Raw genomic sequence first — 14,584 nt, forward strand, 5'->3', positions numbered from 1 at the left:
TTTTCCAAAGGGGGCCAGGACCCAGCTTCCTCCACCGGCCCCCCCCCCATTACATATGTGATACCCCTTCCATGGAGAAGAAAGTTTGGGATCCCCTCCTGCTGAATCTGGGACGGCTCATCGTGATATGACCCCCTATGCTGGCTCCCTCCTGGTTCTCTCTGGGACGCATGTGCTTAGAACCCGGCCACCTGGGCCACATATAGCTGCTGCATCTGGCAGCCCAGCTGGGGTCCCCACTAACCACCCCTCAGTCACAGATTGTGTAAAGGCACAATCCTTCAGGGGATTCCAGCCCTAGTGCTGACACACCCAGGTGTCCCCAGCACCCCCACAGCTAGTACCCCATTTCTATGGTCAGTGATTCTTGCATTAGAGTGATTGCTTTTAAACTATTTTTAGGAACATATTCTGTTTTTATTTTTACACACGCAGTCTTCCATAGAAACCCAAGTATTAATATAAAAGATAAAGCCGGTGCCCCATGTGTTGAAATGGGGGCTGGGGGACAGAAAGGGGCCTGATACAGGCGTTGCCCCTGTGCTTTCCCCCATCCAATTTCCTGGGTCTCCGAGGAACCCAGTTTCAGAAATTGTGAATCCTCCAAGACAACAGAAGTCCTGAAAAAATTGAGTAACCTCAGATATTCTTTTGATTTCTGAATTTTGTACCTAGCTGTCAAAGTCATTTACTCAGTATAATTGTTTTCAATATTCCAAGAATCAAAGGTTTCTTCTCACTGTGTTTATTTAATAAGCCCCCTGAGACCCTTCGCCAGTGACATCCACACCCCCTCCCCTCCTTACACATAAAACCTCAGAAACCCCTTTACAACGTGTGTTTTTAGGCCACGGTTTTCCCAAAGGTCTCCAGACTTGAGTTCTAGGGCCCCACACAAGTGTGTCCTCTGAGTCCCTGCTCCTCCGGCTCCGGTGGGGCAGGAGGCCAGCTCCTCTGGTCCCTGCAGGCCAGCCAAGGGCGCCTGGGTCCTGGGCGTCTGGGACTATCTGGTGCTGACGTTCTGCCTCAGGTAATCCGTGTAGCAGGTCAGCAGGAACCTTTGGAAGGCGCGGCTGTAGAAGGCCCAGGCGGGGATCAGGCTGAGAAAGCTGGCCTTTAACAGACAGAAAACTGTGAGTGTCTGGAGAAGAGGGAGCCCAGAATTAAAAATCAAACCCCTCCATTTATAGTCACCGCCTTCAAGAATTGCTTTTTCTGACTATTGAAGTTCTGAAATTTTAGGGTCTTGTGACAAGACCTCAGGGGGCCGCCATGCTCTCGATTCTATTAAAAGGCGATTCCAAGGATCAGAAATGCTGCCCGTCAGCTGATACTAAGCAAGTAGCAAAGGGGCTTTGCTCTTACCAGGAGAGGAAGCCCTATGCGAAGGCCTGAACCTGGGATCCACGTCTGCCCCCAGGGTGCTCTTGCTAGTCCAGCGCCCCTGGACCCACCCACTCCCCACACAGCGGGACTTCAGGCAGCCCAGCTCCTCGGACCTGTGCTACTGAGAAGCCAAGTTGAACTCTTCCACTGGCCTCATCACTGAATCAACCCAATGCCTTCCTCTAGAACTTTCTCCCAATTAGAGCTTTTTGGTCTCACAGCAAAATCAAGCCCTCCCATTAGCTTTTGTCTTGAACTAAATGTTTTGGATCAGTGAGCTCGGCCATGAAAAAATGGATGTATTAATTAAAATTCCAGGCCCCTTGAAAGCGTTCCAAAACAATCCCTCCTCGTCTCCTTCTTTTGTCTATCCCCTCCTGAGCTGGAGGGGACATGTAGAAGGAACTAGAAAGTCTGCCCCATCGGGCACAAGTGGACCTACATCCAGCACTACCGCTGCCCGCTGGGGGGTCTGGGGCCAGTGGACTCAGCTCTGAGCTTCAGTTTTCTTGAATTGTAAAAGGGAATCCATAAAGCATGATCTCCCGAGATGGTGAGGGCCAGGTAGCAGCCGGAGCCGCCACCTTGACATAGACTGGCCTGGTGCCTGCCTTAACCTCCTCCTGGGTACCCAGTATGCCATCTTTGCCTTGCCTCTTGGTAAAAGAAAGGTTGCTGTTTACTGTTGATTCAGTGCAATTACCCATCTCTTTAGATTCGATGATCTTCCTAAATCCTAACAAGGGCCAACTGATCTTAACGATTAACATATTTTCATTTCTCTCCTGCTTCTCCGGGCACAAAACTTTCTCTTTCCTAGCCTATGCTAAGCATCTGTCCGCCTAAGAGATGAGAATTTGTTCCCTAAGAAATCCAAAGAGAATGGCCAGGAAAACATTCCACTTTTGACATGTAGGACCGGCCCACGCAGCAAGACGTGTAGCAACAGCATCACACGCGATGGTCCCCAGGACACATTTTCCAGATGCGATGGAGCCCAGTTAGGATGTCCTGGAGGACTAAGACCACAGAGTTCAGAAGGTGGAGAGGATGTCACACCTTCTGGAGATGGCTAACCCTGGAGACCGGCAGGCGGTGGCACCAGGAACACATGCAGGAGGTCTACACCTTTCCTGCCTTGGAGAGGCTGGGTATGGGAGGAGATTAAGAAGTCGTAAGAATGTGCCCTCCCCTATGTGCAGCCTCTGGGCTTATCCTGGGGGCTAGAGAAATCGGGGTAAAAACAGAGAAGTGTGATAAATAAGTAAGTTTGACACTGAAGACCAAGGAGAAGCTACTGCCTTCCCCACTCTGCTGGGGTACAACCCCCAAAATCATGTCAGCAGGGTGAGGTGAGTGCTGGGATGGTTATTAGTGTCCTCTTAACACAGCTGCTTGCACTTTCCCACATTGGTGCCGATGCAGAATGCAAGCCGGAGGGCCTCTGTGAGCCAAAGCTGCAGATGGACAGCAGAAGTGACAGAGATTCAGGGGTCTACGGCCCTCGGTAGCTGGGAGGCCCTGGTCAAGCCATCAACACCCACTTTAGGACCAGCCTGAATCCCAGGACTCCTCTCTGCAACGTCGTTTTAGTAAGAAAGGCAGCCAGAAGGGAGGCTCCCAAGTACACACAACGTTTTTCTCTGTGTGATCGCTTCCTGAACAGCCGGTTTCTGTGATCAGATGAAACCGGGTCCAAACTCATTGGCATTTGGCTAGTTTTCCTGCAGCCAAATGGAGACCTGGAGGAAAACTAGACCAACGACAGGAAAAATAAAGATTTTTTTTTTTGACATCAGGAAGCAGGACTTTATTCTGCAAGATGGAGGAAACATGCTTTGCCCACCTGCCCCAGACATAAATCATTACCACTCAGGAACTGGCCAGCAATGCCCCTTGTGGACCCCTTACAGGGTTCTAAAGACGAACCAGAGCCTGGAAATTCTTTCTTCCCTTAAACATTCTTTCCAAATGTCCCTTGTGTAGCGTGGGTTAAATTGGTGATTCTGCACAGTGCCAGGTTCCGCGGGAAAAGGCAAGCAATGCGTTAAGAAAGTTCAGTATCTCCTGTCAAAGTCTCTGTGTGTCCCAGGAGGTACGTGATGGGGAACACGGTGCCCAGGGCCATGAAGCCCCTGGCATCCATGAAAAGCTGATAGCCATAGACAGGGATGAGAAGAAGGTGGAGGAAAGAGGCGGAGACAGAGGACACTAATAACCATGCCGAGACAGAAGAGCCATGAGCAGAGGAGAAAATGGACAGATGATGGGTAGTGGACAGGGTCCATCCAAAATTGGAGGGGGCTGGAAACAAAGCTACATTGGCTCTGTGTGTGTGTGAGTGTGTGTTTGTGTGTGTGTGTGTGAGTGTGAGTGTGTGTGAGTCTGTGTGAGTGTGTGTGTGTGTGTGTGCACGTGTGTTTCAGTATCAGTCGCAATGCTCAGCCTCCCTGGGCTTTTTATGTTGGTCTTGCAGCCCAGAAATGGAAAGCACCCCAATGCCACATGCCATGAACCTCATTTCCATATCGTACGGGGTTCGAGGCAGGCTGGACTGAGGCGTGCGTGCTCGCAGGGGCTGACGGTGTGCACCTCTCCTCGGTTCACGTGCTTGATAGTCACGGTGGGATATTTATACCACGGAAATCGGCAAATGATGCAAGTCACAATGGCCCTCCTCTCTTTCCCCTGGAGGGCTGATGGTTCCCTGTCGACTAGAACAGAGAGCCGAGGAAGAGAGCAGTCCCCGCGTGGAAGCTCCGGGAGTCCTGGTCCTTTTTACCCAAGAGCTCCTGGGAGCCTCTTCCATCCCAAGGGGAAAAGCAAGGCGTCCAAGGAGCTTTGGGCTCCCCGAGGACCGAGCAGCCAGGCCTCCAGCCTGTCCCCTCCTCGCCACAGACTCCCGTTCACTGGCTGTGACCATGTGGCAGCACAGCCCCGGCCTCATGTGGGTGCCATGAGAGAGAAGGGCTGAGTGTCCCAACAGCAAGGAAGACCAGCCACACCCGGCCCCTCCCTCCTGTCTGGTTTCAAGGAGAGAAGAAGAAATGGGTTACCAAGACTTCATGGGCCAGGCAGCCACAGGTCTCATCCCCCATCGTGACGTAATTCAGTGATTCTCTAACAAACTCATCGGCCCTCTTGGTGACCATGTTGGTGTTCAGATACTTGGTCATTGGGGTGGAAACCGCGTACGGGGTCAGCACCTACAGGGTGAGATAAAGACAGAAGCATGCATGACCAAGAAGGCTCCGTCACCTGGGAACAGGGACGCTGGACTCAGCAAGTGAAAACACAGGAAACGCTAAAGTCCAGGCCAGCAACCAATCAACTTCAGTGTGATCGTGTACACGCAGCATGGGACACACTTACTGCAAAATATCATTCATACTCATCTGAAATTCAAATTGAACTGGATGTTGGATATTTAATCAGAAACATTAGCTATTAGATAAATATTAGATATTCATCTCAGAAAATAATTTCTAATCCATGTGACCAAAGTTGAAGAACTTAAAGCATGTTGGAGTCCCACTCTCACACCCCACTTTGGCACCATGATCTGCACAAACGTCATAATCTTTCCTTTCAAAGTAAGAAGAGTAACACGTGTGCCCTGGAATCCACAGCCGTTGCTCCTGGCGTGAGGACCCCATCTGGGGTTTTGTGACTTCCCCCCAGAATCAGAGACCCTGGCATCGTTAGAAGGAAAAAGATCCAGGCTACTTTTCCTAGTTTTATTTTCCTTCTCATCCCATCTGAAATTACCTTGTTTTATAACTGAACGTGATTATGTGTCCACCCATCCAATTGAATTGGTTCTTACGGAAATCAATGCTCTGATTAATTTGACACTTTTCATCCAGGGACCTCAAAATGTTCCTCTTTGGGAACTATCAGGAGCACTGTCAAACCCAGACTTCAGATAGGGAAATAGTAATAAGTGTTTTCATTCCTACAGTGAGCTTTGGTACGGAAAGGCATACAAAAGAGGAGCTCAGTAAATACGGTTAAACTTGCACATTTACTTAGTCATTAGATCTTCGTGATTAAGCCAGAGAAATCAGGCGCTATTATAAACCTGTTGATGGATGGGAAACTGAGGCTCTCAGATTTTAAATGAGCTAAGACTGCTCAGGGGGTAAGAGCAGAACAGGGGTCGAATTCAAACCCATGCCTGCGGTACACAGGTCCACACTGATTTGACACACATTTATTGAGCACCAACCCTAGAGAATCCTGTGGTTTTTGAAAGATCACAGCTCTTTTGCCTTCTCACACTTGCTAGGAGGACAGCTCTGGGGTTTGTATCAGGGAAGACGCACCTTTCTCCCACCCCATCTCCTCCCAACTCCCTTGCCTTGTTGAACCCACTCCCTGGGCAGCTGCAGTACCTCTGGTCCACAAGAATCAAGATTAAGTTGATGCTGAGTGTCCCATGGCTAGGGAGCAGCAGGTGGCTAGGGCAATTGTTCATGTTTAGAAGTGACCGAGGCCGGGCACAGTGGCACGTGCCTGGAATCCCAGCAGCTCAGGAGGCTGAGGCAGGGGGATCGATCTCAAGTTCAAAGCCAGCCTCAGCAACTTAGCAAGGCCCCAAGCAACTCAGTGAGACCCTGTCTCTAAATAAAATACAAAAAAGGGCTGGGGATGTGGCTCAGTGGTTAAAGACCTCTGGGTTCAATCCCCAGTGCCAAACAAAAGACGTCACCAGGGATTTCTCTTCTTTCTCCTCCCAGACACATGCTAGAACTGAATCTCCTGAAGTAAGATCACGTTACGGGATCTGGCCAGTAAGGCATGAGCAGAAATGCCACGTGTCACTTCTGGGCCACAGCACTTAATTGCCAAAGCAAGATCCTGTAGAATCCAGGCTACATCAACTCTGATGGGTCAAATGACAGCATTCAAGATGGCAGCCGCCCATCATTAACACAATGAGCTGTGCCTTCTGCCGGCTCCCAGTGAGTGGGGAGCATCATGCAAAATGGGACTTTGTGGTCCTAAGCCATGGAGATTTCAGGGGGTTTTCTTGACTGCAGCAAACTTAGCCAGTGTGGAGAAGCTCTGTTGCAAAAGGAAGTGCCAACCCCACTGGGAGTCAGAGTGGACAGCCCCGTGTGGGGGAGAAAGACCCCCCCATGGTGAGACGGGCTCATCCGGGCAGAGAAGGGGACTGTGGTACAGGGACACGGCAGTCACAATCACGCACTATGGCCAGGAAAATGTCGCGTTTGGCCAAATTCCTACCATCGACATCGCCTGGGTCATGAGCTATATTCCATTCCTGGTTTGCTGACACGCTCCCCGCGTGGGGGACTTCATCTAAAACCACTGTGTGCAGCCATGAGGATGTCACCCAACCTCTTCCCCGACAACAATGACAGAACAACACAAAGTAAACACCTCTGTGTTTTTAGGTTCTAGAAACCCCTGAACTCTGAACCAAGCTCGTGTAGGTCATCGGCACCTCAGAATGTCACCCGTTTGGTCTGCAGAGGGCAGCGGCCACCCCACCTGTTGAGGTGGAAGCAGGTGATCTCCAGGACAGCCCTTCCCTCCCTGCCCGAGAGTGAAGGGTCTCTGGGGTCCATCACAGATCAGCAGCCCCTGGGGGAAGACCCTCCCCTGCCCCCTAGCGGACCAAGTACCCAGCTTTCCTTTGTTCCGTCTCCACAGTTCCTCCCATGTAAGCCCACCTTGTGAATCTGAGTCAGAGAAGAAACGATGGTCAGACTAGAGCCCCATTTCTGTTCTGACGCAGCATGAGGTGGCAAGGGGGGCCACAGCGTTTTTGAGCAACCACATCCCTGCCTCATTTCCTCCCCCAGCACCTGGGGCACAAGTGAGGGCAGCAGAAACCACAGCAGTAAGTGGGATCACAGTGGCTGCAGCTGCTCCAGCAACCATCACAGGAATCCCCAGAGCATCCACCCAGTCCACCTCCCAACTGGCTGCATATGCACAGCCAGTCCTGCAGGAGTAGTGGCCCCTGCCCCACAGAGGGCCAGAACTTCCTGTCCCAAGGACGACAGCTCTCTACTTCACCTGGATGATGATTCCTTTTGCTCTGTATTCCGCTTGCAGTGCCTTGGAAAATGTGCACACAAAAGCCTGTAGTAAGAAAAGGAATCACGTAAGGTTCCAGAGCTTGTTCTCTCTGCTACAACCAACTTGCTCGGATTTCAAGGGCCCCCACAGAGACGCTATGCTGCAGAGACACAGCCTGCCTGGAGGAGATGTGGGTCCAAGGGCAGGAATTTTCGTTCCGTAGGATAAAGATTTCAGAGATCTGTTGTATAACACAGCATATTATATACTTGAAAGTTGCTAAGAGAGTAGATCTTCAGTGTTCTCCCCGCAGAACAATAAGTACATGAGGTCAAGGTTACGCTAACAATCATGTCACACTCTATGCACTCCTCAAAGCATATGCTCCACGCTGTGGATCACATGCCGAATTTATTTGTCAATTATACCTGGACAAATTTAGGGCAGGGGACGAGAAAGTAGAGGAAACTGCAGTGACTTGTCATGAGGGGCATGTGCACTTCATCCCCTGGCCTCTGAAGAGGCCCTGAGAGCATCAGGAACATGAATGTGTATTTTAGGATAATATATCCCTGAGGCCATTTAGTGTGAATATATCTCCAGGGCTACTGCAAACCGATTAAATTCCTGCGGATGCTCTTCCTGGTAAGGCACGTGCTATCCCAGGGTTGTTTTTGTGACCAGGGCTTGCCAACACCAGGCTAGGAAGTCACCCGGGTCAGTGGGAAGTGAGCCAGGACCCCCAGTCTAGGAGACCCTTGGGCTCAGCCCCTGGGCTGGCTGCGCAGAGGGGGCGTGTCTTTATAATTTGCATACAGACTCCCCATTGGCTAGCTCGCCCTGTACCTATGAGACTGCCTCCAGGCAACGCTCCATCAACCGGCCAGAGCACCCCAAGCAGAGCACCAACTGGGACACCCCCGCTCCCCAGCAGCAGAAGGGAGAGGCGCGGACAGCTGATTCCTCACCTTGGAAGCCGAGTAAAGAGTGTACAGAGGCCACGGGCAGAGTGCTACCCCAGAAGAAATGTTCAAGATGAGCCCCCTCCGCCTAAAAGGCAAAGAAGCAAGGTTCCATTACTTTGCAGCTTGATCCCACCTCAGAGGAAGGAAAGCAAAGGGTCTCCTGTGAGCACCGTCCAACTCCAGCCTCCCCAGGCTCCCACGGCTGCCCAGAGCTCTGCTGCCAAGAACAGGAGCTGAACTTCCCCTAAGTTCTTGAGGAGGACACCACACAGTGGTGTCACTCGGCAGCCGTGTGACATTAAAGGCTTTTTACTGGAAACAAAGGATCTGCTAGGACAAGGGTCTCCATGTCAAAGTACAGACAGCCAACCCATCAGACAAGACTCAGGGGCAGGGACCTTCCACCCTAAGTATGACCACACGAGCTCTAGGTCTCTCTGGGCCCAGAGAGTCACCCCAAGACAGGTCACGTGTCATATGGTGGAATCCCATCTCCAGCAGAATTATTTATTTATCTAGTTAGTTAGTTAGTTGTGGTTGGACACAATACCTTTATTTTATTTATTTATTTTTATGTGGTGCTGAGGATTGAGCCCAGGGCCTTGCACATGCTAGTAAAGCGCACTACTGCTGAGCCACAACCCCAGCCCCTCGGGTAGAATTTGACAGTGCATCAGCTCTGCACAAGTCTCCAGGGACCTTGCTTGCCTTTTTGAAATTCAACATCCTCAGTCCTTCCCAGTTAGGTGCACTGGAGTGGGGGGCACAAAACTACAAATTAGAGCCCCTTCTAAGAAAGATAAACCTATCAACCATTTGCTTTTAATTTTAGGATCTGAGGAAAAACCAGCCCCCCAACAGGTATAGAGACAGGATGATATAAACTCACAGTAAATGAAGGAACTGATACAGTGGAGATTTTTACCCGTCTATCAGAGTCTTCATTCTGACCAGAGCTGAAATTCATACTAACTAAGACATGCTCTTGGCCTCAGGCCAACTGGCTTCTTTTATGAGTTGATTTTGTTTAATCCAAGGTGTGCTGACACCGCTGCTGCCTCCCTCCCTCCCCTGCGTCACACTTGACCTTCCAAGTACGAGTCTGTCTGAGGAGCTGCCTGGCCCAGAATGTTACTTTTCCCCCATAACCTCCGAGTCTTCTCATCCTAGTCTTTATCTCTGGTTAAGGCAGCAGTGGGTTGAACGCTGTCCCCCATGTCCCCAGGTGGGTTGACCACCAGGTCGGGGAGGCCCTGTGACTCCACAGTTTTCCAGCAGTGACCTTACCTTGATTCCATGGGTTTCAGAATGAGCTGTGTCATCTGGAAGAGAAGGCCATAGTTAGGCCCTGACCGAGGAAGGAGCCGCCGTGAGCTGGGGGCTTGGGGAAGCAGGTGCTAGAGGGAACTGGGAAGAGAGCTTCATCTTCCAGGTGACCTTGAAAACTGCTGGCCCTCATTAGAGGTCATCCTGACAACCCCAGAGTCTGGCTGGTATCCAGGGGAGGTGACGTACACAAATGGCAAACTGTGTTGCCATTAAAGTCCTCTTGAGAAATGAAGGGACTAGAGAATTAGAGAACTGGCCAGTGGCCGAGAGACTACACCAGGGTTGTACTCTTCATTCTGGGCGTCAGGCAAAAGTGGGCTGGCCATCGTATGCCTCAGCCATGAGCGAGGACCGGGGACTATCAGAAAACCTGGGCAGGACTCTGAGAACATCTCACTCACACCTCTTCAATGCAACAGCCAAGGCACACACAGCCTGCAGTGGCCTGTGACAGCTCCGTGGGCAGAGCAAATTACAAGAAGAAGTCCCTTCCCCATCCCAACCTGCCACCCCTGGAAAGGTCTTCCCTGCTTGTTCTAAGCCTACGTGTTGATTAAAGAAGATCTTTTTTGCCAGGTACAGTAGTGCACACCTGTCATCCCAGCTACTCAGGAGGCTGAGGCAGGAGGATGGCAAGTTGGAGGTCAGCCTCAACCAACTTAGTAAGACTGTAAGCAACCTGGTGAGGTCCTGTCTCAAAACCAAAAAATTTAAAAGAGCTGGGGATGTGGCTCAGTGGTGGCGCACTCACCTAGCATGAGTACCTAGGTTCAATCTCCAGCATTGTGAAATAATAAATAAATAAATAATGCTTTTTACTAAATAATTACAAGGCACACATTTTAAGAATTAAAAAAGAAAGATGGGTGTGGCGGCACACACCTGTAACCCTAGTGGATTCGGGAGGCTGAGGCAGGAGGATCCCAAGTTCAAAGCCAGCCTCAGCAATTTAGTGAGGCTCTAAGCAACTTAGCAAGACCCTGTCTCTAAATAAATTATAAAAAGGGCTAGGGATGTGGCTCAGTGCTTAAGTGCCCTGGGTTCAATCCCTGCTACAAAAAAAAAAAAAAAATTAAGAAAGAGGCTGCCCATGGACTAAAATGTTCTTCAAAATACAACTGTACTGAAATCAGGCTTTGTCCTTGAAGCAGGTCTGAGACAGAAAGGATTCCAGTGGAAGAAAGAGGGACAGAAATCAAGGACCTGGGAATCAGCAAGCATATTTTTGCCAACATCTCTGTGCTATCCAGAGCCCTGCAGCAGCTTCTCAGTGGACTCTCTCTTGACACTGCTCCTGTCCCCTAGGCCAGGCCCCCATCCCTGTCTCAGAGACACTCTGTATAATGGCTTCCCTAAGGGGGCCCATGGGGAGGGCGCAGCAGAACTCTCTAGACCACCCTGGACTGACACTGAGATGTGGGGTTTGGAGGCAGGTGAGAGAAGGAAGTGGGTATTGGGGTGTCCTGCACCATCCCTGACTCTCAACTTCTTCGGGGACAATAAGTCCTGCTGGACACACAAGCCCATCCCCAAAGTCTCCCATACGAGCTCCCCAGCCTTGCTGGGTGAATGGTCCCAACGGGAGAGGCAGCCTTGGATAGAGTGGGTTCCTGTCCCCAAACGCACACCCACTCCCCTGCCCTCCAACTCATTCCCCCGACCCTGCCCTTGACGGAGCGGGAGCTCGACAGGTTTCAGGTGACATCTTTGAAGTCGTTAGGCAACACCGGCCATGCTTCCAACCAGCGAGGCCAATTAGGGCCTGGCATCTGGAGACACTGACCTTTCATTACTTGCCTTTGTCACTCAGGGAACTTAGTGTCTGTCAGTAAATAAGACAATTTAAAAAAAAAAAAAAACAAATCAAAGCATTTCTCTGCTAAAGGAATCGGAAGGTTGTCACATCCATTTGGGGAAACCCAAATGATCAAACAGCCCAAGATGGAAAGATCGGTGTGTAAAATACTGTGGGAGGGTCTAGTGGTAGGGCTGCAGACAAGGCTGGACATATAAAACTTAAAGTGACATCAGCAGAGAGCTGCCCACGGCCATCCATTGCTCAGCATGAAAAGAATGTGTGTGCTCAGTAATGAAGGAGCAGGAAACTATAAAATTCCAGCATGCTGACAGAAAACAAGCAGCACTTATCCTCCCGAAAACGATCTGTGTGTGTGTGTCTGATCGGCTTCCATCGCTCCTCTTTCTGCTGACAGTGACCCCATTGCCGAGCACCCTCGTTGTCAATACTCGGCATTTGGACTAGTGACATTGAGCTTCCCTATTCTCCATCCAGGGTCCCAGCTCTTTGAAATCAGGGATCAGACCTCATTCATCGCTGCAGTTCCCCTGCTCTTCCCGAGCGGTCACCAGGATGCCTTGCACGGTTGTCCACTTTGTATACTGAGCAAGGTGCTCAGCTGCCCGGTGACTACAGATTGAAAGCACAGGACTGACTCGCTAGCTACAGTAGAGGGAGGGGACTGTACCCCTCAGAGGAAGGGGAAACACTGTATTCACAAAAAAGCACCATCTAGCTGGGCGCCATAGAGCACGCCTGTCATCCCAGCACCTCTGGAGGCTGAGGTGGAAGGATCACAAGTTCAAAGCCAGCCTCAGCAACTCAGCAAGGTCCAGAGCAACTCAGTGAGACCCTGTCTCTAAATAAAATATAAAAAGGGCTGGGGATGTGGCTCAGTGGCTAAGCATCTCTGGGTTCAATCTTTCCAGTACAAAAAAAAAAAAAAAAAAAGTATCATCTACCCACCAAGTCATGGGGCCTGAGACTGCATCCATTCTCAAGGGGAAACTTTCTCTAAACTGTCCCAAGAGGGGCACCTCTTTCTTTTTCATGCAAAGGCATAGGATAGGGTAGCTTTGGGGGAGTCACACTAAACTGAGACTGCAGCTGAATAGCCAAAGGCCCCCAGGCAGACTGTACCTAAGTACTTGCTCCAGCACGCTTTAGTAACAGGTGCAGAATCTGGGGTTCAGGGAGCTAGGTAACCTGCCCAGTGCTGACCAACCAATTAGCAGCCTTGCTGGGATCTGAATACAGTAGTCTCCACTGGCCTGTGGGGATACCCTCTGAGACCCTCAGTGGAAGTCTGAAATCAAGGATAGTACTACCCCTCCATGCGCCACGGTAAAGTTTAGTTTATAAACTAGGCCTGGTAAGAGATTAACAGCCCCTAGGACAAAACAGAACAATTATAATAGCACACTGTGATAAAAGTAATGCGAATGTGCCTTCCCTCTCTCTTTCTCCCTCAAAATACAGAATTTCCAGCCTGGCATGGTGGCACACGCCTATAACTTCAGCAGCTCAGACGCTGAGGCAGGAGGTTCGTGAGTTCAAGGTCAGCCTCAGCAACTTATCGAGGCCCTCAGCAACTCAACAAGACCCTGTCTCAAAATGAAACAAAAAGATTGGGCATGTGGCTCTGTGGTTCAATCCCTGTATATATATATATATATATATATATATATATATATATATATATATAATAAAGCAAAACCATGGGGAAGAGAAGACAATGGGATAGATGACCTTGAACTTCAACTCAATAAATACATATTGAACCACAAAAGTCCAGGAAACCTAAGTCAAGCCCTCGGGCATTTCCCCCAACAGAGTGAACTTTATTCTATTTACGAAGCCTCAAATCAGAGAAAGTGTTTAAACTTTTTAAATGTCCCTGGAATTCTGAACAAGTCCCAGCATTACATGCCTCACGCGTGACCAAACTGAATGTGAAAATAGGCTGCAGATACTGGAGAGGAAGAGTCGTGGCTGAGACAGTCTCGAGGTTGTGTCTCAGGCCATCCTCCCCCTGGGGGCCGAGGGGGCACTTCCCCTGCACTTCCAAACTCCAACAGCCACCACGTTTCAGTTAGCACAGGTGTACCACGTACCTTGACCACGGAGGTGACATTGCACTGGATGAGGCTCTGAAATAAGAAATCACAACCACACATCAGCCGAGCAGCAGGGAAACCGTCCCAGGAAGTGTTCAGGGCTCGAGAACCACGAGTGGGCAAAGGACACCGGCCGGTGGGAGCCTCCACCTCAGCCGTCATATGAGGCTCCCGGCTGCCGTCCGGCCAGGGAGCCCCAGAATCCAGTGACATCTGACAGTCACTCTACAATTCTACCCAGGTGTGGCTTGGGGCTGGGGAGGGAGTGTAACCAGGGATTGAACCCAGGGCTCTCTACCACGGAGCCGCATCCCAGCCCTTTTGATTTCTTAGAGGCTGGTCTCAAATTTGCAGATCCTCCTGCCTCAGCCTCCTGAGTTGCTGGGACGACAGGTGTGCGCTACCACACCCAGCCCAGATCGAGATCAATTAAGAGTCTGCTGGAAAAATCAGGAGGAATAAATTTTTTCACAGGAAGATACCGAGGATTCCTGACTTAGGATGGTTCACCTTCACAGATACAAAACCAACACCTGTGTGGTAGAAAACACACTTTGATTTTGGATCTTTTCCCTCGACCAGCAACAACATGTGACGCAATACTCTTTTTCTGGTATACAGGGAGATTGAACCCAGGGCACTTAACCACTCAGCCACATCCCCAGTCCTTTTGTTTAACATTTTATTTAGAGACAGGGTCTCACTGAGTTGCACAGGGCCTCGCTAAGTGGCTGACACTGGTCTTGAACTCGTGATCCTCCTGCCTCAGCCTCCAGGATGCTGGGATTACAGGTGTGCAGAGGCATAGTGTAGGGGTGGGATTACAGGTGTGCAAAGGCCCACCCCCTTGAGCTACTGTATGGTGGCTGCAATCTACCCTCAGCTGCACGGGGAGCAACCCACTCTCTCTCTGAGTGCTGCTGGTACGATGTCCGGGT

The 14,584-nt window shown here is 50.4% G+C and overlaps 1 protein-coding gene across 1 annotated transcript in view; it reads right to left on the reverse strand.

Moving 5' to 3' along the window:
• Nucleotides 1-1,003: 1,003 nt before the first annotated feature.
• Nucleotides 1,004-14,584, reverse strand: part of Hsd17b3 (hydroxysteroid 17-beta dehydrogenase 3) — a 31,588-nt gene continuing 18,007 nt past the window's right edge. The window contains exons 6-11 of the mRNA XM_027955814.2: nt 13,644-13,679; nt 9,690-9,724; nt 8,406-8,487; nt 7,435-7,500; nt 4,443-4,592; nt 1,004-1,114 (exon numbers count right to left, since the gene is read on the reverse strand). Of these exons, the coding sequence (XP_027811615.1) occupies nt 1,004-1,114; nt 4,443-4,592; nt 7,435-7,500; nt 8,406-8,487; nt 9,690-9,724; nt 13,644-13,679 (480 nt within the window). The remainder of the gene's footprint in view (nt 1,115-4,442; nt 4,593-7,434; nt 7,501-8,405; nt 8,488-9,689; nt 9,725-13,643; nt 13,680-14,584) is intronic.

Source organism: Marmota flaviventris, chromosome 16, assembly GCF_047511675.1.
Source record: "Marmota flaviventris isolate mMarFla1 chromosome 16, mMarFla1.hap1, whole genome shotgun sequence".
Lineage (NCBI taxonomy): Eukaryota > Metazoa > Chordata > Mammalia > Rodentia > Sciuridae > Marmota > Marmota flaviventris.